General features: G+C 44.6%; 1 protein-coding gene across 10 annotated transcripts in view; it reads left to right on the top strand.

Annotated features, from left to right (window-relative positions):
• Positions 1-23905, top strand: part of TIAM1 (TIAM Rac1 associated GEF 1) — a 388818-nt gene that overhangs the window by 260066 nt on the left and 104847 nt on the right. For all 10 annotated transcript variants that reach the window (XM_078452850.2, XM_078452848.2, XM_078452849.2 and 7 more), the window contains 2 exons: positions 7888-8335; positions 13821-13993. In XM_078452850.2, the coding sequence (XP_078308976.1) occupies positions 7888-8335; positions 13821-13993 (621 nt within the window). The remainder of the gene's footprint in view (positions 1-7887; positions 8336-13820; positions 13994-23905) is intronic.

Here is a 23905-nt window from a genome sequence, read left to right on the forward strand (position 1 = left end):
ATTTGAGACAGGGTGGTCAGGCCTGGCTCCCTCTGGAGAGCAGACTTGGGTAGAGACTCGAAGGAAAAGTGGCCACTGATCTGGAAGGTGGGAATGTGCCCTTTGTGTTTGGGGCATAGTGAAGAGGCCAGTGTGTCCGGAGCACAGCGGGGGCGGGGAAGGGGGTTGAGATGCTGCAGAGAAGATGGCCTGGCAACTGGGGGAGGGAAAGAAACATCTTCAAGCTGCGGAAGGGAGGGGTGGAATCCGAGCCTTGAAGGGTAAGCACTCCTGAAAGCGAGAAAGGTTGGGAACATGCGCTGCAATGACTCCTTCAGTTTCAGGTACATCCAGCGCTCCAGTGCGAGGGCTGGACATTCGCTGGGGGCTTTGAAAGGCAGGCTGAGGGGCCTTCCGTGCACTCCTGGGAGGTTACCTAGCAGCTGGCGTGCAGGGTGCAGTGAGGAAGGATGAGGGAAGAGACAGCTTGTTGCCGAACCAGAGGTGTGGCTCTAAGAAAGGTCGCCAGGAGCCTGCGGGACCATGTGATAGATACATCGTGGGGAGGGGAAGGATGAGGGGAAGGATGACTACAGGGTTCGAGGCACCTACATAGAAACCCAGATGAAAAGAGAGAAGATGATTCACTGACGTTGACAGAAAGGCGGTCCCCGCGTTGCAGTCACCTGAAGCAACGTGCCAAGCCTTTGCCAACTTACTTCTGCCTCGCTTTTTAGCAACGGTAAAAACGTCGCTTCCCGTCCTTGTGATTGAGAGAAATTTTGAGTCACTCCCATTGGGAATCATTAGAGAAAAAGGGAAGAGGTTTTGGAAACATAACAAGGTCTGGAAATTTTGCCTTGGGAAAGGGAGAAGGGGGAAATAGAGTCAGGTTTCAGAAATGCCTCAAAAGGAGTTGGGACATGTGCACGGGGACTGATAGCGGGAAGCCCAGGGGTAGAACTTACAAACTTCAGAATTACAAATGCAAAAAGGCAGTGGACATTGGGGGTGGGGGGGGGAGCCTTACAGCAATGCAAAAGTAGCACTGCAATATTTCTAGCAAATCAGGAATGGCGATTGTTAGTGACAGCGACCAGGACTTATCAATCTACAGTGTAGAAAACGTCACCATTTTCTTAGGCCATTATGCTGTCGTGTGAATGTGAAAATACTTGAAAGGGGTTTCATTGGTTCGCACCAACCTTGGTCGGCCTGTTTTTCCCAGGAGCCCTTGTTTTCCACAGTTTCTTCATCAACCACCTCTTTTCCATGTTCGTGCAGGGAGCTAGGGAGTGAGGTCAGCCAGTGCCTTCTGTCCTTGGGCTGAGATGAAAGTAAGGCTGAGGATGGAAATGAACGGTAATTAGAGTTAACACTTCAGAGAAGGTACTATGTGCTGGGCACAGTTCTAGAAACTTTTGTTGGATTAACTCCACATTATCTTATAAAGTGTCTTAAAGAATAGATGACTGTTGTTATCCCCATTTTATAGATGGGGAAACTGAGGCACAAATTGGCCCAAAGTAACTTCCCTAGGATCAGTATTGACCATACTGAGATTACCAAGGAAGAGCATACTAAGAATATACTGAGTATACCAAGGAGGGAATGCTGGGAGCCAAAGACAGTATTCATTCATGTGTGTGCATGTGTGTGTGTGGGGGGGGGGGCGGGGTACTTACTTACATTTTGGGGATAAAAATAAGATGAGAAATCAGGGGACGAGGATTTTATTTTGTTTTTATTTTTATTTTATTTTAAATGTTTTTTAAATTTATTTTGAGAGAGAGAGAGAGGCAGAGAGAGATGGGGAGAGAGAGAGAATCCCAAGCAGGCTCCTTGCTGTCAGCACAGAGCCCAATGCGGGGCTTGATCTCATGCACCTTGAGATCATGACCCGAGCCCAAATCAACAGTCAGACGCTTAACTGACTGAGCTGCCCAGGTGTTCGGAGGGAGGGGTATTTTAGAATTTATTTAACACTGCAAAAATTGTTCTAATTCAAAGCTACTGCAGGTTGAAATTTCCTCAACCCACAAATTCAGTGAGCTCTTCTCGACTGAGCTTCTCTATACAGGTATATGAAAGTAAAGCTGGATTCATCAGGGACATTAAAGTAACCAACAAAATAGTTGTTGGTTGTTTCTTTTTTTAATGTTCATTGTTTGAGAGAGAGAGAGAAAGGGCAAGCAGAGGAGGGGCGGGGGGGGGGGTGGACAGAGGATCTGAAGCGGGCTCTGTGCTGACAGTAGAGAGTCCGACTCAGGGCTCGAACTCACAAACCACGAGATCATGACTTGAGCCGAAGTCAGATGCTTGAACGACTGAGCCACCCAGGCGCCCTGCCAACAAAATAGTTTCTAATTGTATTCAACTTACAACTACAGTAAATGATTGATCGATTGATCTTACTGGTCCTTGAATTGTCCCACGGCCCTTGAACTTTGTGGCTAATTAATTACCTTTTCAAAATTGTGCTCACCTTTCATTAACACAGAATCCCTGTCCTTAAGAGTATTTCGCAAGTCACCCCCGAAACAACTTGAGCCTTGCCACAGTGTATCATTAGCCCACACTCTTCTGCGTGGAAGGGCTGCGTGGCCCTTCGCTTTACCGAGGTGGTGAAAACGGGCTTGAAATTTGCCACTTGCTTCCTCCATGTTCCTACTGGAGCTCATTTAGGCATTTGTGGCCCAGCGATGATGACTATGAAAACTCTTGTTGCCTCGCAGCTGTAGCGGGCCTTGGGCTACAGCTGGCCACTTGTGCATCCAAGAGGAAAGTGTGTACGTTAATGCTGGGAAGCTGCCAGTGCAGTGGAAACTGGTGAGCGCTCTAAAAATCTGGCTTGGGAGGATTTGTCCAGAGAGAGCAGGATTTAACAGCCTCTCTACCCCATGAATGTTGTGTATAATCGGAAGCCTCTTCAGTGGAGTGTTTCTAACACGGAGACTTTATTTTGAGCAATTTCCTAGAAGTCTCTAACCAGACCGTGCACCATGTTGGGAGTTACTTCTTGGTGTAGCTAGGGTCTTACCACTTCCCTTGATGTCCTTTGGCTTTTTTAAAAAAATTGTTTTAATGTTTATTTTATTTTTGAGACAGAGACAGAACATGAGTGGGGGGAAGGGCAGAGAGAGAGACACATTAGGCTCCAGGCTCTGACCTGTCAGCACACAGCCCGACTCGGGGCTCGAACTCGTCAACTGGGAGATCATGACCTGAGCCGAAGTCGGATGCTCAACCGACTGAGCCACCCAGGCGCCCCAGATGTGCTTTGGCTTTTGAATTAAAATTCAGTATCTGATTAAATACTAGGACCTATCAGATGCTAAGATGTCTCCTGTGATATATAGGAACCTACCTTGCATTTGCTACAAGCACTGCTGAGGCTCCCATGAGACTCTTCCCAGGGGTTGGTTTTCTAGATTCCTTGCTGCCGGGAACAGTGGGAGGTTCTCAGGGGCTTCTGAAGAGAGAGAGAATCTGAGACTGAGGTGGGTAGGAGGAGGAGCCCTTGGAAAGATGACCACCGAGGAATGTTTCTGTGACCCCGGTGCTGCCTTCCTTCTGAGCTGTTGGAAAACGCTTTACAGTGAAATGCATCCTGGCATCTGAGGGTAATGGGCATCTGGGATGCAACCATAGAGGGATGCCTGGTGTTTTGCAAAGTGTGAACCCAATGAGCACAGGGGGGTGTATGGAAATGTTGAATGACTCTATCGTACATCTGAAACATACATACAACACTGTATGTTTACTAACTGGAATTAAGATGAAAACTTAATAAAAACAAAAACCAAAGTGTGAACCCAGAGCCTCTCTGTCAGAGTATCTGGCTTTGGTTTGTCCTAGACCTATAAATTTGTATTTCTCGTGTGGCACTTAGGCATCTGGGTAGTAGAGTTCTACAGATAATTCTTCCCCACACTGCAGTTGGAGATTGCTGGTGTCATGGGAGCCCTCCATTGACCATTCAGGTGTTGAGTAGTACCTCTGGCTTCCCATGATGCTATAATCCAGGCCTCTGAGTATTTGGGACATCCCAAGCTTCATGACCAAATAGGGGCTGGGGCTGGGCAGCCGGCATGTTTCCCAACAGGCTGGGTCACATATCAGTGGGGGACGTGTACCACTTAGCCTGCTTAGCCACTTGTGGAGACGAGGTGGAGTCGGCTTGGATCATTGGTCCAGAGCATTCCTCGGTGGTTACACGGGTTGTGCGTTCTATAGGTATGCATGCTCGGCTGGGGCCAGCAGGCCTCCTACCTGGGGTAATCACCTCTGCTTAGTTTAGTGGTCGGCCGGGAGGTGAACACACAGAGCCTGGGCCACTGCAAGCTTAGAGCATCAGTTGTTATGAGCAGATGTTCAGGTCTGACAGAGAGGTGAGTGTCTACCGAGGTCTTAACTCCTAGTTTCAATAGAGGCCTCAGGGCATTCTGTAAAGGGGGAAATGGTTTGTGGGAGAGTAGACGGTCAAGAGACATGCTCTTGAGGGTTTGGCCTGTCTGGTCTCTTCTTGTTTCCCTCCTTCTCTTTTATCCCTTCTCTCCCCTTCCCCCAACTTTGGGCTTTGAGCTCTTTGCCTGGCAAGTCAAGGCATGTACATAGTCACTCAGATTTTGCTGGGAAAACCTGGAAAAAGCAGTGTTGGCAAAAAAAAAAAAGGCGGGGGGGCAAGGCATGGAGTTGACTATTGAGACAGAATCTGTGAGGTGCTGTCGCAGCTGAGCTCCGGGCATTGCGAGACGCCTTGATTCCATTCTCCCCCACGTTCGGAGGCCTTTCTCTTATGGACTAGGGAGGTTACCCATGTAGCTGATCTCTCCCTGTCTTACAGAGAAGCTTCTCGCCTCTTTGCATTTTAGATGCGGCTTTGTCGCGGATTGCTTTGCTTCTTCCAGAGAAAGATCGAGGCACGTGAAGATGAATCCAGATGTTTAGGAAATTCACAAACTCCTCATCTCCCACTACTCATGGTTATCTTGAGTAATCAGTAATGGTGAATTTACCTACTGTCTTACTTATTGACATAGTCAGTATCCCTGCTGGGGGAAATGTGAGTTCTTAACTGTGTTTCTCTGTTTGTATAGAGGATGTTTATCCACTAGATCTGGCTCCTTCCTGACCATTGCTGGCAGTTAATAGGCGGGACGGCAGATAGCAAAGTGATGGGAACAGCAGATGCAGGGCAGTGTGCCCCTGAGTGGCACCCACAGTTTCTTTATCCCCCTTAAGGCTCTGTAAATCCCATGGGTCTCAATTCCACTGGAAATGTAGTTGATCCTTAGAATATATCTTAACTACTTCCTGCTACTGTCTTCCCTCCTCGTTTTATTCTTTTCTTTCTTCTTTTTCTTTTTTTTTAATGTTTATTTTTGAGAGCAAGCGGGAGGAGCAGAGAGAGAGAAGGATACAGGGGATCCGGAGCAGGCTCTGTGCTGTGAGCACAGAGCCCAATGTGGGGCTTGAACTCACAAACCGTGAGATCGTGACCTGAGTTGAAGTCGGATACTTAACCGACTGAGCCACTCAGATGCCCCTTTTCTTTCTTTCTTTCTCTTTCTTTCTTTCTTTCTTTCTTTCTTTCTTTCTTTCTTCTTTCTTTCCTTTTCTCTTTCTTTCTTTCTTTCTTTCTTTCTTTCTTTCTTTCTTTCTTTCTTTCTTTCAGAACAGTTGTAGATAGTAGAGAGGGTTCCCAGTTAACCTTAAACACCTGGCTGACATAGCATTTGCAGCTATATCCACTATAAAGTTACGTATTTTCCTCCTTTTGCATACAGTTCTCTTTGTTGTTGTTTTTGAAGGTGCACAATATAATGATTTAATATATGTATACATTGTGAAATGATGACCACAATCAAGTTAATTAACACATTCATCACCTCACACAGTTACCTTTTTTCTTTTGTGGCGAAAACACTTAAGATCTGCTCCCCTAGTAAATTTCAAGTGTACATACAGTATTCACTATATATATATATATATATATATATATATATATATATATATATACACACACACACACACACCATGCTGCACATTAGATTCGTAGAACTTACTAATTTTATAACTGAGTTTGTACCCTTTGACCAACATCTCCCCATTTCCCCCCACCCCCGGGCAGCCACTGTTCCACTCTCTGCTCTATGAATTCAACATTCTTATATATATATATATATATATATATATAATTTATTTATTTAAATTTTTTTTTTAACATTTATTTATTTTTGAGACAGAGAGAGACAGAACATGAATGGAGGAGGGGCAGAGAGAGAGGGAGACACAGAATTGGAAGCAGGCTCCAGGCTCTGAGCCATCAGCCCAGAGCCTGACGTGGGGCTTGAACTCACAGACCGTGAGATCTTGACCTGAGTTGAAGTCCGATGCTTAACCGACTGAGCCACCCAGGCGCCCCTGAATTCAATATTTTTAGATTCCACACGAGTGAATCATAGAGCATTTGTCGTTCTGGGTCTCCTGTTTGTCACATCTGGCTACGCCCATCTTTCAGTTGTTCACTTAGTATCTATTCACGATGAAGGTGAAGTGAACTTTGAGACCCTAACTTAGAACTGCCTGTGATGCTTAGAGATCCGGGCTCAGCACCTGTCTGGGCTTCATGCAGGACAGTGCTCGTCTGTGGCTTGGTTCATCCGGCCCCACTGCCTCTCAGCAAATATTTGAGCCCAAAGCATTCATTTTTATGCCAACCCAGAACTGTCAGTTTTTACATTTTCGAACCATAATTAGATGCTTATGAGACTTAAGGCTCAAAAAATGGTTAAATCCCCAAAGCATGTATTACTTTACCTTCTATACCACTATGTCAGACCCCTGTTCCTGTTCTCTTCCTTTGAGAAAAATCAGTCTGACTTCTTATCCGTGAGACTGTTGAGCTGTCCTGTCCAATAGTGCTGTCATTATCCTTCCTTGATGACTACCATTATTTAATTATTGCTTATGGATATGCCGGTCGCACTTCAGTGCAGTTAAGACTCTGATTTAAGAACAGACCTGTCTGTGTCCCGGAAGTGTTCAACCTGAGAGCAGGGACTGTGCTTTGGAAGTTCCAAATGTTTTCAGACTGGGAATTGATACCCCCCCACACTGGCAGTTGCCGCAAGCTGTCACTTGGCCCGGGGGCAGTGAGTAGCTTGCTTTGGGCTCTTAGCATCCCGGCTTTGAAAGGGCAAGGTAATTGGAGAGCCTGTACTGGAGCTGTGGGCCCCACAGACTTATTTAGCTCCATGCAGGGTGAGAGGCTGCTTGTTTTCAAGAAGTGAAGCTGGTTCCAGCATGAGGACTCTTGCCTGCTCGTGGGACATGGGTCCTTGCTGGGTGAGTGGGTGAGGCGGTATGCTAGGTATCTTTTTAGTCCCCACATTACAAAACAGACTCCTAACTCCAGGCTCTTTATTAAAAAAAAAAAAAAAGAGGGGAAAAAAAGTATTAGCTGTAAAGACCTTGTTCTCCATTGTATCCCCCACCTCTGCAAGCACTGATCAGCCTGCAAAATTTCCTGGAGTTTTGGGCAGACTGATGAGGGGCGCCCAGCCACGGTGGTGGGAGAAGCTCAGTAGTGGATTCGCCAATTAGTTAATTACCTAAGTCAGATACATGGTGAGTTCTCTGGAACGGTTCCTTGTTTTTAAATACATAGGTTTCTTGAACATTTCAGCCTGTTCAGATTCACGCCAGGGTGGCGTGGTGGTCTTCCTGAGCCGCTCTGCGGGCAGGTTAGGTTCGCGTGGGTCGGGGGCTTGAGGAGTCATTGGTCCAGGACCGGGTGGGAGCAGCAGCGCCCCGTGGGTCTCGCGCAGCCCTGCGGCCACACGGTCTGTGGCTTGCTTCTCTGCGTGATGTACGTCTTCTTTTTCTCCCTTTTCGGCTCCCAAGGATGTTAATGCCGGCGAGGGCAGTGAGTTTGCGGACAGCGGGATCGAAGGGGCCACCACCGACACGGACCTCCTGTCCAGGCGATCCAATGCCACCAACTCCAGCTACTCGCCCCCCACCGGCCGCGCCTTTGTGGGCAGCGACAGCGGCAGCAGCTCCACGGGGGATGCGGCCCGCCAGGGGGTGTACGAGAATTTCCGGCGGGAGCTGGAGATGAGCACCACCAACAGCGAGAGCCTGGAGGAGGCGGGCTCGGCGCACAGCGACGAGCAGAGCAGCGGCACCCTGAGCTCCCCGGGCCAGTCGGACATCCTGCTCACGGCCGCGCAGGGCACGGTGCGCAAGGCCGGGGCGCTGGCCGTCAAGAACTTCCTGGTGCACAAGAAGAACAAGAAGGTGGAGTCGGCCACCCGGAGGAAGTGGAAGCACTACTGGGTGTCCCTGAAAGGTAGGAGCGGGAGCCCCGCACCCCCGGAGCGTGATGCACCGGCGGTCCTTGGTGCACCTGCGCACATGATGTTTCTTAATTACGTGGAGTTTGTATTTTATACCAATTTTTTTAAAGCTTAAAAAACTCTTTATTTCTTGAGAGAAAGAGAGCAAGGGAGGGAGGGAGGGAGGGAGGGAGGGAGGGAGAGAGAGAGAGAGAGAGAGAGAGAGAAAGAAAATCCCAAGCAGGCTCTGTACTGTCAGCATAGAACCCCACACAGGGCTTGATCGCACCTACCGTGAGATCATGACCTGAGTCAGAGTCAAGAGTCAGACGCTTAACGGACTGAGCCACCCAGACGCCCCTATTTTGTATCAGTTTTAACCAGTTTTTTTTTTTTTTTTTTTTTTTTTATTGTGATAAGAATACTTAGCGTGAGATCTTAAGTTTTTAGGCGTATGTTACATTATCATTGACTGTAGAGCCGATCTCTGGGATGCAATCATCTCACTTAACTGAAACTTTGTGTTCCTTGCTTATTTAGTAACTCCCCACCCTGGCTTCCCCACCAGCTGTTTTCTTCACTTTTTCACCCTTAAGCTAGAGGAGCATCACTAACCCAGTTTCCTCCTATATACAGCTGCTTGGGATGACAGTTTCGAGGGACATGTTCCAAAAAAAATTTCTCTTAATTATTCAAGGCATTGGAGTGCCCCCTGAAGTGACTGTCGTAGAGGCAAAGTCATTAGTTTGAAGCCCAAGAAATTACTATGTTTTTAGGCTTAAAAAAAAATGATGGAATATCACTGATTTCATAAGGTTTGACCTAATGCATAATAGAATGTCTGAGCCATCATATGTTTCTGAAAAGTCACTGTTGTACAGTCACACATTGAATATACACTTTTGAAGCAGGTGTATATGCTCTTGTGCACGTCTGCACGTGTCTCAGTAGTATAAAAGTCATAATGCATTTGTGAGCTCTGTGCCTTTTTTAAAAAAATTTTTTAGGTTTACTTATTTATTGAGAGAGAGAGAGGACGGGTGGGGTGGCGGAGGGGGTGGGGGGAGGAGAGGGAGACAGAATCCCAAGCAGCCTCCACGCTGTCCGCGCAGAGCCCGATGCGGGGCTCGGACTCACAAACCGTGAGATCATGACCTGAGCCGAGAGCAAGAGTCGGAGGCTTAACCGGCTGAGTTACCTGGGCACCTCTGAGCTCTGTGTCTTAAAAGGAATACTTGAAGGCCACTTAGACTTTTTGTCACAAGCTCCATTTGAAACAGGGGTAGGGTTTGGCAGGACAGGCTAGATAGGTTAACAGGCATGAAGGGCAAGTGCAGGAGGGAGCCTGGGCTTTCCAGATGTGGCACACACTCTGAACCATTCCATACTCAATCGCATCAACTGTGGCTGGTGTCGGGGACACCCAGTCCTAGAGGCACAGGATGCCCTGGAGTCTGTGGTGGTGTGCAGGCCAATCCTGGAAGGACAAGCAAGGTGTAGGCTGGCCCCATTACTATCGGTGCCAACTGTTGCTTCACCGCCTGGTGAGACGAGATGGGAGCTTGTTAACTAGACTGTACGCTTTGCTGCATGTCACAGAGACCCACAGTGACAACGTGTTAAACAAGATGGTACTGATTTCCCTCCCATCTACCAGGGGTAGACCGTCTGAAGTCGTTGTGGTGACTCCTTCCTCTGAGTCATCTGGGTCCCAGGCTCCTTCTGTCCTGTTGCTCAGCTATTCCCAGAGCATGATCTTAGTCCCTGTGGTCACCACCGGGGCCGCATTCCTGCAGAAAAATGGAGGCACACCCCCGCCCCCCCCCCCCCCCCCCCCCGCCCTGTATTAGGGCTGCTGTCTCAAAGTACCACAGACCGACTGGTTTAACGAAAGAAATTTATGTTCTCACAGTTCTGGAGGCCGGAGGAAATCAAGGTGTGAGTGGGATTGGTGCTTGCTGCCATCTCCCTCCTTGGCTTCTAGAAGGCTGTCTTCTTCCAGTGTCTTCTCATGGCTTTCCCCTTCTGCCTGTCTGTGGCCCAATTCCCCCTTCTTTTTTTTTTTTTTTTTTAATTTTTTTTTAATGTTTATTTATTTTTGAGACAGAGAGAGACAGAGCATGAATGGGGGAGGGGCAGAGAGAGAGGGAGACACAGAATCGGAAGCAGGCTCCAGGCTCTGAGCCATCAGCCCAGAGCCCGACGCAGGGTTCGAACTCACGAACCGTGAGATCGTGACCTGAGCCGAAGTCGGACGCTCAACCGAATGAGCCACCCAGGCGCCCCCCAATTCCCCCTTCTTATAAGAACGGCAGTTAGATTGGATTAGGGCTCACTCCTATGACCTCTTTTGATTGTAATGACCTCTTTTTACAATCCTACTTCCAGATATGGCCACTTTCTGAGGTACTGGATTAGGACTTTAACATAGGAATTTGGGGTGATAGAATTCAGCCCATGACAGGCCCCGGATGTACGTGTGAAACAAGCTTCCCACATCATTCTGGCACTAAGTTCGAGAACACCAGTGTCTGTGTCAGAGAATAACAATAATTAGGTGATTTTTAACTTGGGACACAGAAGAGGAAACTGTTTTGTTTCTGCCGTTCCCTTAGAGAATAAATGATCCTGGAAGCCAGCGTGCAGGCATTTTGGAGCCCAGCTCAGGAGCCCATTAGAGGAGGGAGCCTTCACTTTCTTGGTGACCCAGATCTGAGTGACACAGTCTGTCAGGATCCAGGCCCAGAACCCAGAGCCACTGAGTCCTTCGTTTCTTAATCCCGACGGGTTCCCTTTATATATTGACATGCTCACGGCTCGTTCTTGCCACTCAAAGGCACAACGTGCTGCTGGGTTTTGTTTTTTTTTTTCTTTCTTTCTTAGCAACCCTTGGATATCATGAAATCAAAAGCAGAGCACCTGGGAGCCGTGGGGGTAGATTTCTCCAAAGATTCTTTCACTTTAGACAGAATAATTAATTTTTTTAAAAAAAGATCTCATTTAGCACGAACCTCTGGGGTGTCTCTGTCGACAACTGCCGAGCATACAGATGACGCTCGAGTGAAGCTGAGGGCCGGTGGACTCTCAGGGAGCGTGTGGGTCCTGGATGTGTTGCTTCGTGTGCGTCTCCTCACTGGAGCAAGGACATAATTAGAGGAAAAGCCGATTTTAACCACCTGCTGTCGTGGGTGATTGTAAACCAACTTCGGGAGATTCTAAAAACAGCCATTTGAGGAGACTGTATAAAGTGTTCAATGTTTGCACGTGCCAAGGTTCGCGGATGTCCCCTCTCCATTATCCACAGGCCTCCTCCTTTGTCCTCACCCTCCGGTACAGCTGTGTTTCTCCTTCTCTGCTCACAATCTGCTAATCATGACTGTAGTGTTCGTCCTAAAGATCAGAGCGGGGTTTCGTAACGGGGGCACTCTTGACATTTTCTGGAAAATTCTTTGTTGTGGGGTGTTATCCCGGGCGCCGTAGGATGTTTAGCAGGATCCCTGTCCTCTACCTGCTGGATGCCAGTGGCACCTCCTCCCCCACCCCCTACACCCAGTGACAGAGCCAAAAATGTCTCCAGACGTCGCCACATGTCCCCTCAAGGGCAAGATTGCCACACTTCAAGAACCTCTGATTTGGAGAAAAATGGCGTCCCCTTTCCATTTTCTTTCTTATATTTATCTCTGAGTCTGTGTTAGCTTAAGAAGTAGAAATAGGTTCAGATGATTCTGCCATGTGTTACATGGGTTTCTGAAAAGACCTGAGATCTTCACAATAACAGGGATTATGGGAAAAACAAGGTTGGGGCAGACTACTCAATAGGTAAGTAATTCAATTACGTGCTTGCAACTTTTTAACCCAATGCTGGATAGACGGAGAGATAGATGGATGGACGGATAACTAAATCCGCTGCTAAAAATATTCACATAGTTCGCATCTTACTTTTTAGCAGTAAATACTATAGAAAACATCGGACTTCACCTTTAAGAAAAAAGAGAATATATGGGATACCTGAGTGGCTCAGTTGGTTAAGCGTCCAACTCTTGATACTGGCTCTGGTCATGGTCTCACAGTTTGTGAGACTGAGCCCCAAATCGGGCTCTGTGCTAAAAGCTCAGAGCCTGCTTGGGATTCTTTCTCCCTCTCTCTCTGCCTCTCTCCTGTGCATGCTTGCTCTCTCTCTCTCTCTTTCTCTCTCTCCAAATAAATAAATAAACTTAAAACAATTAAGATAAAAAAGTGAATATAACGCGAGTGGGTAGAAAGAGGAATCAAAATACCTGGATTATCGAGACAAGAACAGGAAAGAAGAAACCGTAAAGCCTAGGAACACCATACGGTAGGACTTGTGAGGAAAGCTTTTGGGAAACTCTGCCAAGGGAGAATTCGTGCAGTGCTTGGACATGGCATCTGCCACTGTGCTGTATTCGGCTGTGTTTGGGGACTTTGCATTTCAGCAGCTGTTACCATGTGAATGTGAAATATTATGGGCTAAGAAAAATTGCCTCTGAACTAATGTGACTTTTCCATCGATACCCATCATTCTGCGTTACTAATCACATATGCGCAAATTTACGTTATGGAAGAAACCCCTCTTACGGCTGAATAGATTGTACTTTCAGGGGCTTTGTCAGTCACATAAAGTGGGGCCCACGCTTTCCCTGAATGTGGTTTTGATTAGTTGACAGTAAATGTTCAGGTAGTAATTACTATGAAAGTGAGCCTCACGTTAAGGAGACCATGGAGGCCATTCACTGAAGCCACCTTGGCATAAATCTATGGGAGGTTTTTATTGTTTCTGTCTCATTAGTTTCACAGGGCCATTAAGTGCGGACCAGGTGTTGAGTAACCCCCCCGCCCCAGGCCTTCATATGTGCGCCTGCCATTTTTTCTTTCAGTAGGAACAGGACATGGTTTATTTCTAGAGAACATTCTGTAGGACATATTTGAATAAAAAAACTATCATTTCTTTCCTTATCCTTAAAGCACCCAAAGCTAGTTTTGTGAGTTGTTTCCTCCAAGGGCCTAGCCAAGAATCCCCCAGAGTTGTGTTGCCTGGTTGTATATCATGTGAGCCACTGGGAAGGGACTCCAGTGGGCCGGTACTGATTGATGGTCCTCACACAGCCGTGGTTTTAGTTCTGACCAGTTGCGCTGGGTTCCTAGCCACCATTGGCCAAAGTTGCTGTAGGACCCCCATATGCCTATGAGCATACCTGTGATGAAACACTCTTAAGAGATTCAGGGTCTTTAAGAACTTGAGGGCGTACATGAGGGAGTCTCATGTGGCCTGAGAAACAGTGATTGAAAAATCTTTGCCTTTCTCTCAGTCCATCCAAGACTTCAGCACAAGCAAAACCCCATTCTTTTCTCCCTCGGTTTCCACGCACTTTAATTTCCAGCCTCTTCCTTGTGACGGGACACAGACAATAGATTCCTCTACCGACTTTTTTGTTGCACAAGCGCTAAATACTCACGCAGACCCCTGTTTTGTTTTCTCAGGGTGCACACTCTTCTTCTATGAGAGCGATGGTAGGTCTGGAATAGACCACAACAGCATCCCTAAGCATGCCGTGTGGGTGGAGAACAGCATCGTGCAGGCCGTACCTGAACACCCCAAGAAGGACTTCGTCTTCTGCCTCAGCAATTCCCTGGGTGATGCTTTCCTCTTTCAGGTTTGTTAGGCGCTTCCCCTATGGGCATTTCAAACCTCCAAACCAGACATCTTCCTCTCCGGCCTGTGGTACCCCACCCTGTTTTCCTTTTCTAGTGGGTTTTTATCTTCTGCTCATTATAGAAACAAAAAAATGATCCATGACAAAATAAACATCTGTATTGAACTCAGAAATGAGAGAAGTCACCCAGAAGGTTCCATGGGAAGCCTACGGAAGGATGTGAGTTGAATTTGAGAGGCTTGCGCTCTTTGCTGTGGGTTGAAGGATTCGTCAATGTAGTCTCAATACCATTTGTGAAGAGCTTCAGAAAAAGATGATGAATTCCTTAATTTAGAAATGATTTGAGCTGTCAAAATTTTTCATCATAATGTTCTCTTCTAACATTACTCATAAAATAAAACAGTGACTTCCCAGAAATGACTAGCTGTACCCGAATAATTTCCTCATCTTATCAGAAATTTGTACCCAGTGTTCTTGAAGTTGGAGTGTTAATTGTGTTTAAAAAAAAAAAAAAAACGAACCTGCTAATCACTGCAGGGTTAACATTTGCTTTTATAGGGAATTGTTTGAGTTTGGTGGGTTGTGATGCATTCTGCCAGAACTTCTTGCTGTGGTAGTTAGGAAGGCTGCCCTCGTTTATTTCCATAATGCAGAAATTCCTGCAACTGGTAGTCTGTGCTTCCTACATGCTTCTCATGGTGCTATTGAGAACAAGAAGATTTTGACACAGTTCGTGCTCTCAAAAGTGTTCATATATGACATGGGAGATAGACACAGGGATAGATCTTTGTAGTATAGGAAGGCCTGGTCATGAATATTAAAGGATGAATTGGGGCAATGAACAGTGAGAATATTCCATGCAGAAAAGAGAGCTGGATTAAAGGCGTGGGAAAGAATAATAGGTTATTTCACCGAGTTTCTGGGTTTGGCCCCTAAGTTATTTGCATTTGGGCAGTTAAAGTGAGAAATATAAAGTGGTCATTTGTGTGTGGACAGCATCTGTTTTTTTGTTGTTTTTTTTTTTCTTTAAATCAATGAGGTAAAGGGGCGCCTGGGTGTCTCAGTCGGTTAAGTGTCCGACTTTGGCTCAGGTCATGATCTCAAGGTCCGTGAGTTCGAGCCCATGTCGGGCTCTGTGCTGACAGCTCACAGCCTGGAGCCTGCTTCGGATTCTGTGTCTCCCTCTCTCTCTGACCCTCCCCCGTTCATGCTCTGTCTCTCTCTGTCTCAAAAATAAATAAACATTAAAAAAAATTTAAAATCAATCAATCAATCAATCAATCAATGAGGTAAAGCACACATAAAGGGTACCTGGGTGGCCAAGTTAGTTAAGTGTCCGACTTTGGCTCAGGTCAGGATCTCATGGTTCATGAGTTCAAGCCCCACATCCGACTCTGTGCTGACAGCTCATAGCCTGGAGCTGCTTCAGCTTCTGTGTCTCCCTCTTTCTCTGCCCCTATCCCACTTATACTCTGTTTCTCTCTCTCTCAAAAATAAGTAAACATTTTAAAAAATTACAAAAAAAGGACCTCCGCTTATTCCTCCTCCATCATTAAAATAATTATGATCTGGCGTGCCTGGGTGGCCCAGTTGCTTAAGTGTCTGACTTTGGCTCAGGTCAGGATCTCTTGGTTTGTGAGTTTGAGCCCTGCATCAGCCTCACTGCTGTCAGTGCAGAGCCCACTTTGGATCCTCTGTCTCCCTCTCTGCCCCTCCCCTGCTCTCTCTCACTCTTTCTCTCACTTTCTCTCAAAAACAAATAAACATTGAAAAAAAAATAAGAGTGTACAAAACATAAATGTATTGGTCAGTGAAATGTCACAGAATGAATACATAACCACCACCTAGGTCAAGAAACAGAAATTTCTAGCACCCTATAAGCCATTCCTCACCCACAGACACACATGCAGGCTACTAGTTGGATAGAGTAAATCTGGATCTTATCATCCAAGCCAGGACACTTTTGTTTATCTGGGAATGTCTGCATTTCTCCTTCATTTTTGAAGGATAGTTTTGCTGGATGTAGAATTCTCGACTGACAGTCTTATTTCAGTGTTTTGAAAGTATTCTTGTACTGCCATCTGGCCTCCATGGATTCTGATGAGAAATCAGCTTTTAATCTTAGGAGGATCCCCTGTATAGATGAGTTGCTTCTTGGGGCGCCTGGTTGGCTCAATTGGTACAATATGCAGCTTTTAAACTCAGGGTCATGAGTTCAAGTGCCACTTTGGGCATGGAGCCCACTCAAAATAAAATAAAAATCTATTAGATGAGTTGCTTCTCTGTTGGTACTTTGGGAATTTTGTCTTTGTATTTAAACAGCTTATGATATGTCTCTAGGTATTGATGTCTTTCAGTTTATTCTCCCTGGAATTCTTTGAGCTTCTTTGATGTTTAGATGCATGTGTCTAAACCACAATTGGAAAATTTTCAACCATAATTTCTTTAAATAGGTTTCTTTCCATTTCTCTTCTCTTTTAGGACTCCCATTATGTTTATGTTAGCAAGCTTGATAGTGCAAGTCTCTGAGACTGTTCATCTTCCTTCATTCTTTTTTTGTTCTGTTTCTTGGACTGGATAATTTCAGTTGACCTACTTCAAGTTCACGGATTCTTTTTTGCCAGTTCAAATCTGCTGTTGAGTTCCTCTGGTGAAATTTTCACTTCAATTTTTCTACATTTCAACTCTAGAATTTGTATTTGATTCTCTGAAAAAAAATTTTTTTTAATTTTCTATGGATATTCTCTGTTTGGTGAGATTATCATTCTTATGCTTTACTTCCTTAGACATGATTTGCTTTAGTCCTTTGGACATATTCAAAATAGTTGATTTAATGTCTTTGTTTAGCAGTCTACTATCTGAACTTCCTTAGGGATAGTTTCTATTAACTGTTTCTTTCCTTGTGTGTGTTCCATGTTTGGTTGTTTCTTTGCATGTTTCACAGCTACTTGGTTGAAAACTCCATGTTAAATAATATAATGTGGTGACTCTTGAAACCAGGTCCCCCTTCTCCCCCCAGTGTTTGTTGTAGTTGATTGTTGTGACTCTTGCTTGTTTGTTAAGTGCCTTTCCTGAAATCTATAAAACATTTATTCTTTGTGATGTGTGGCTACTGAAGTCTCTGCTCAGTTAGTTTAGTAGTCAGCAAATGATTACAAAGATTTCCTTAAATGCCTGGAAGCGATTAGACATCCATTCTTTCCCAAGGACTTCTATGTCTTCAACACTCAGACAGCTGATTAATAACTTGCCTTAGCCTTCACCTCTGCTTGCACAGAGTCTCAAGGTCAGCCAGAGGGGTGAGGGTAGGGCCTTCTTAGGGTTTTGTGAATGTATGCACAGTCTTGTACATGACTTTCTAGATTCCCTGGACTATGGATAGCTTACGAATATCTTATTCCCCAGCTATTAAAAAACTTCCCGGGGTGCCTGAGTGGCTCAGTCAGATAAGTGTCTGACTTCTGCTCAGGTCATGATATCAGCGTTTGGGGGTTCGAGCCCCATGTCCAGCTCTGTGCTGACAGCTCAGAGGCTGGAGCCTGCTTCAGATTCTGTGTCTCCCTTTCTCTCTGCCCCTCTCCTGCTCTTTCTCTCTCTCTCTCTCTCTCTCTCTCTCTCTGTCTTTCTGTCTCAAAAATAAATAAACATTAAAAAAAAAGTTTCTTGGTTAGCTTCTTTTCTTGCCCCAACTGTCATCACTGTCTCAGGCAGCTGTGATATTAAACAGTTGTTCCTGATTAGTTTTCAGAAACTCCCCTTGGAGTAATGACTATCTGCACAAGTGAGTTCTGAGGTCAAATAGCAACAAGCCCTGTGAATGGGGGTTTCCTGCGAACTGTCATATGTCAAATGATGACAGTTCTTTGAGGACATTGTTTTGTGGGAGCTCACTGCCCCCTCCAGTGATTGCTAGGCCGCTGTTTTTCACGTGCTTGTGGAGATGGGGAGATGAAGACGGGAATAAGGCAAGCAAAAATGTCCTCAAACCTTTCTGTTCTGAGACTCAGCTATCGCTTTTTTCCAATAGAAGCACCTGATTGTTGCAAGACCTAATTAATTGCTGGAGCTCTGAAAAAGCCAATTTTGAAGATTTTTGCTGATGTTACTGGTTTCACAGAGGAGCAGTTTTTTGAGGTCCTTTACTCTACCATTTCTACTGATGAACTCATCAGGACACTTCAGAGACTAGCCAGTTTTGAGAGATATGGCAGCTCAATAAACAATTATGCCAGGATAACAGGTATAAATTGCAACAGATCCAGGCTACCTGGGTTATGTAGCATCCTGTCCCTGGGTACATTTGGGTTGATCCCAATTTGGAGGGACCATGAGCAGTATTGCTAGAGTAAGCTTGTGTCTGTGTTCAGGATATGTTTGTCCGCATTTCTGCTGGCATATACCTAGGATTGGTATCGGTTTGTCATGGGGTCAATGTACGCATTCGTTTTTTTTTGTTAATTTTTTTTTTTAAATATTTAATTATTTTTGAGAGAGACAGAGATAGAATGCGAGTGGGTTAGGGGCAGAGAGAGAGGGAGACACAGAATCCAAAGCAGGCTCCAGGCTCCGAGCTGTCAGCACAGAGCCCGACGCAGGGCTTGAACCCACGGGCCGTGAGATCATGACCTGAGCTGAAGCTGGACACTCAACCGACTGAGCCACCCAGGTGCCCCCGCATTCGTATTTACTAAATACTGCCAGTTTCCAAAATGATAATTTATGCGCCGATCAGCAGCCCAAGGGAATTCAAGGAGTTCCATATCCTTGTCTGCACTTGGTATTGTCAGATCTTTTTAGTTTTTCATTTGTAAGCCATTAGTGTGCAGCTGACCATGTTTTGGTGGTGGGGGGGGGTGGTTAATGACCATTTCAACATCATCTTTGTGAAATGCTTATTTCAGTCTCCTGCTTGTTTTTCCATTGGGTTATCTTTCTTAATGATTCATGGCACTTCTGTACATACTTTGTGTATCGTTTTTTACTGTGCTCTTACTGTGGCTCGCTTTTTACTCTGTTAAAGATATCCTTTGTTAATCTGACTATTTAATTTTTATTATTAGTTTTTAATTTTATTTTAAAATTAAAATAAAATAAACAATTTAAAATAAAATAAATATCTTATTTATTTTTGAGACACAGAGAGAGATACAGAGTGTGAGTGGGGAAAGGGCTGAGACAGAGGGAGACACAGAATCTGAAGCAGGCTCCAGACTCTGAGCTGTCAGCACAGAGCCCAACATGGGGCTTGAACTCACAGACCGTGAGATCATGACCTGAGCCGAAGGCGGAGGCTTAACCGACTGAGCCACCCAGATGCCCTGTGACTTTTTAATTTTAATGTATATCATTTCTCAGGTCTTCCTTAATGGGTAGTGCTTTTGTGTATCCTATTTAAAAAATCTACATGCTCTGAGTCATGAAACTATTCTTCTGTATCGCTTATTGACCACTGTTTTTCTGCATCTGGCATCACTTTTTATTATTTGGATTTCTTGTATATGAGGGAATAGCTAACTAGAGCTAACAATGACGACAATAACAATATTATGTGATATCAGCGGCCATCTTTTACTGAGCCCTTCTTGTATGCCACCATCTTGGAAAGTGTTTTATAATGTGAGTCACATATAATTCTTAAAAAAATTTTTTTTAAATGTAAGTATAGTTGATATATCATAGTTTTAGGTGCCACCATGGTTATTCAGCAGTTCCATACATTAGGCAGTGATTGTCACCATCAGCATAGTTCCCATCTGTCACCCTACAGCATCATTGCAGTATGATTGGCCGTATTTCCTATCCTGTACTTTCCATCTCCATGGCTTATTTATTTTATAAATGGAAGTTTATACCTCTTCATCTCCTTCACCTGTTTTGCCCATTCCCCTTCCTCCACCCCCCAGGCAACCACCAGTTTGTTCTCGGTATTTATGAGTCTGTTTCTGCTTTTGTTTGTTCATTTGTTTTATGTTTTTCAGTTCCACATGAAAGCAAAATCATAAGTCACATTTAATTCGTACAGCAATCAGTGAGTTGGATGGTATATCCATATTTTAGCCAATTAATGTGGACTGTGTCTCCCATTTGGTGAAGCTGAGGCTTTTATAAAGGCTAATAATTAGACGCCAAGTGACACAGTCACTGAGTGTTGGCTGGCTTCAAACCAAGCCCCTCTTTCTCTAAAATCTTTTACTGTCTAAGCATACTATTTATCTTATTTCTATTACTGTTTACCCTAAGAAGAACATGGGCAGGAATCACTGACCACAGTCAAAAGGGTCTGTTTCTCATTCTTAGAATTAAGCCATTCACTGGGGAATATTTCAATATTTCAGCCATTCTTGCCTCACTACGCAGTTTAGATGATAATCTAATCGGTTTCAGGATACTCATTTTACTTACACTCTGCTGATGTGAATTCCTCTTGAAAGGACCGTCTTGGCCATAAAATTGCTAGTACAATCTAAATATCCAATAGGTCACGTTGAATAAAATTCTTTTGTGGCAACATAGGACCTATTCATGAAAACCTCTGTGTCCTCTTGTGGTGGTGAAATTTTTAGGCTACTTACGTGGGATAGAGCACAAAATGAACCTTTTCAGAAGAAATTACTGCTGTTCAGGACCTATGAGGGCATTTTCTACCTTCTACTTGTTGTAATCCACATGACTCTAGAGGGGCTAGGTTTGAAAGAAACCTGTGTGTGTAAGGGGTGAGGTTAACACAAGGGAGATCAACCACGATTATGGAAATAATTTGTAGGTTATTCCAACCCCGGGGCTCAATTCACTGTGCATGGTTTACAGAGCCAGTGTGCTGCTGATTTGATGCTGTTATTCAGATTTGCCCATGGTAAGGAGATTCATGCTACCGGCAAAAGCAAAAAAGGGGTTTTATGGGCAGGATGGGGGTGGGAATGGGCATGAATATTAGAGCCACTTGCGTAGAAGAGGTGCTATGCTGTCTGCAAAGGGAGGCTATAGTTCCTGCATTGAAACTGCTTTAGAGACTTCCCTCCAACTGGAAGGCAGAACCAGCATCTACCACGTACGAAGTACAGTTTCCTCTTGGGGCCTTCCTTTGTCCATTACCGCTGGGTGTTACATACAATTCCAAAAAGCTCCATGACTTTTATGGTAACATATCCTAATATTCGGTTTTTATTTCTACATCACATGTCTTAGGAACATAATTAGCAGGCCGGGTAAGAATGACTCCTGACTGGATGGAAAATCATATGCAATGATATATCTAAAGAAGTGTGGAGAATATCTCCGTGGGGGGGACTGCCTTTCTATAGAAAGTTTTTGTATCATTTAGAAAGTCACTTGTGTGAGGGTATAGTATGCATATGAAAAAGAGACTAGTGAACAAAAGAATAGTATTTACACCATTATGGTGAGTTGGGGATTGGGTGTAATAATCCAAGTCAGATGTCTTATAGATAGCAGATGCTCATTATTTTTAAAATAATTTTTTAAATAATATTTTTAAAATGCTCATTATTGTTTTGTGAGAGAGAAAGAGAGAGAGAGAGAGAGAGAGAGAGAGAGAGAACAAGAGGAGGAGGGGCAGAGAGAGAGGGAGAGAATCCCAAGCAGGTGGCTCTGCACTGGCAGTGCTGGGCTCGAACTCCTAAACCACGAGATCATGACCTGAGCTGAAATCAGGAGTTGGATGCCTAACGGACTGAGCCACCCAGATGCCCCCAGCAAATGCTCATTAAATGTTATAGTTGCATTTTAACAATAAAGAAAAAGTGACTAGTTCCTTTTATTTCTGTTAAATAAGGATCTTGGGGCGCCTGGGTTGCTCAGTCGGTTAAGCGTCCGACTTCAGCTCAGGTCACGATCTCGCGGTTCGTGAGTTCGAGCCCCGCGTCGGGCTCTGGGCTGATGGCTCAGAGCCTGGAGCCTGCTTCCGATTCTGTGTCTCCCTCTCTCTCTGCCCCTCCCCCGTTCATGCTCTCTCTGTCTCAAAAATAAATAAAAACGTTAAAAAAAGTATTTAAATAAGGATCTTTACAGAAGTTGAGTGTGGCTTCCCTGGGAAGAGGCTAAGGCTTTGAGTTTTATTAGGGCTCTTAGGCTCTGGATGGTTATTCTGAAGTGCCACATCTGGTTCTATGTGGACTTGACAAAAGTCACTGGCACACATGTCCTGAACAAGGCCAGCCAGATTGAGGAAAATTCTGGAAGTCATCTTTTACAAAGAGGCGTGAAGTGGACTTGGTAGATACTCCTCCTTGTAAATAGTTCTGGAACCCAACACCCTGTCTCCCTTGAGGTCAGTCCTGTGCAGCCTCCCTGCAGTTTGGTTCCTGCTCTTCCCATTTTCTTCCACAATGTTAGTGTCAGTTCCTTAATTTATTAGGAACCACACCTAACTGTTGGCTCATACTGAGCTTGTGGTGTATCAAACCCATAGAATCAACTCTTACAAGGTCTCTACCGTCCTATTTTAATAGATGTTTCCAGAACTCTAAGTGCAGAAGTTAAATTGACTTCTTTGAGATTTTATGTTTGTGGTTTCTGTCCTTCTAATGAACTTGTCGAAATCATCCTGGATCCTAATTTGGTCTTCCCTCTAACTTCATGCTTTCTGCAGATAAGACAAACTGGATGTTTGGTCTTTGTTCTTTCTGTTGGTTTAAATGCTCCCTTAGTCTATAGCTAAGTCCTGTTTTCTCATCACTGTAGATCATTCTCCCTGCCCCTAGCCAGTTTTCTAAAAAGTTTAGAAATATTTGCCTTTGGTTTTGACATGGATTAGTTGTGAAGAAGGGTGAACTCCTAAGATGTGTGGAGCCCCAGGCAAAATTTTTTATCTATATGGAGAATTTGACTCACCCCATATCAACTTTTCAAACCATTCTGGTGGCTCATCTCATGCAATCTAGTGAAAGAAATACCACATAGGCTATTGGGAACAACCACTAGGCATCGACTCATGTCCAAGAGCTCCTTAGCATACATACCTTATTGAACTCCCCAAAGGGAAGCAAGTGTACTGGGTGTGGAGGGTTCCTCCTGGACCCTGTCCTTTTCAGGCACCAGAAGGGCTATTTTCAAAATATGGGGCTCCATTTGCCTAGCTCTTAGGAGAGTATTGATGAAGAGTATAGATGTTGAAGTACAAAATGAATACACAGGGCAGTAAATGTTTACAGCACATGCCCTACTATTAGTGTGTTCAGATATTTCCTCACGTATGTTAAAAGGACAGTGAATATAATTGTGGCTGAGCTAGATTTTAGTATATGATTTGTATACTATTATGTATTATCCAAATAATATATTACTGACACTATTCATCTTCCTTTTCTCATTATTTGAAATTCGTATAAAGTCAATATGAGCACATAGTTTTAAAGAATTTAATTAACCTTAAAAGAAAAATTAAGGGGTGCCTGGGTGGCTCAGTGGGTTAAGCGGCCGACTTTGGCTCAGATCATGATCTTGCAGTCCGTGAGTTCGAGCCCCGCGTTGGGCTCTGTGCTGACAGCTCAGAGCCTGGAGCCTGTTTCGGATTCTGTGTCTCCCTCTCTCTGACCCTCCCCTGTTCATGCTCTGTCTCTCCCTATCTCAAAAATAAATAAAACGTTAAAAAAAAATTTAAAAAAAAAAAGAAAAATTAAGAGTGAAATTCTTATCCTTTTTTAACCTCTTCCCCTAGCCTTAGTCCCCCAAAGTAATTATGTTCAATTATTTTAGCTAGGTTTTCTTTTGTTTAGTTGTTCTTTTTCCCCTTGCATTTACCCTCATTTCTCATTAACATGCTTATAGTATTTTTAAATTAACTTTGTACATTAACTACTGACTTTCTGTGATGACAGATGAATATTTAGCTATATTATATATGAATTCTCCTTTCTTCATGTTCCTGTATAGTTATATGAACATTTAGGATTA

The sequence above is a fragment of the Panthera onca genome, chromosome C2, assembly GCF_046562875.1.
Source record: "Panthera onca isolate mPanOnc1 chromosome C2, mPanOnc1 haplotype 2, whole genome shotgun sequence".
NCBI lineage: Eukaryota > Metazoa > Chordata > Mammalia > Carnivora > Felidae > Panthera > Panthera onca.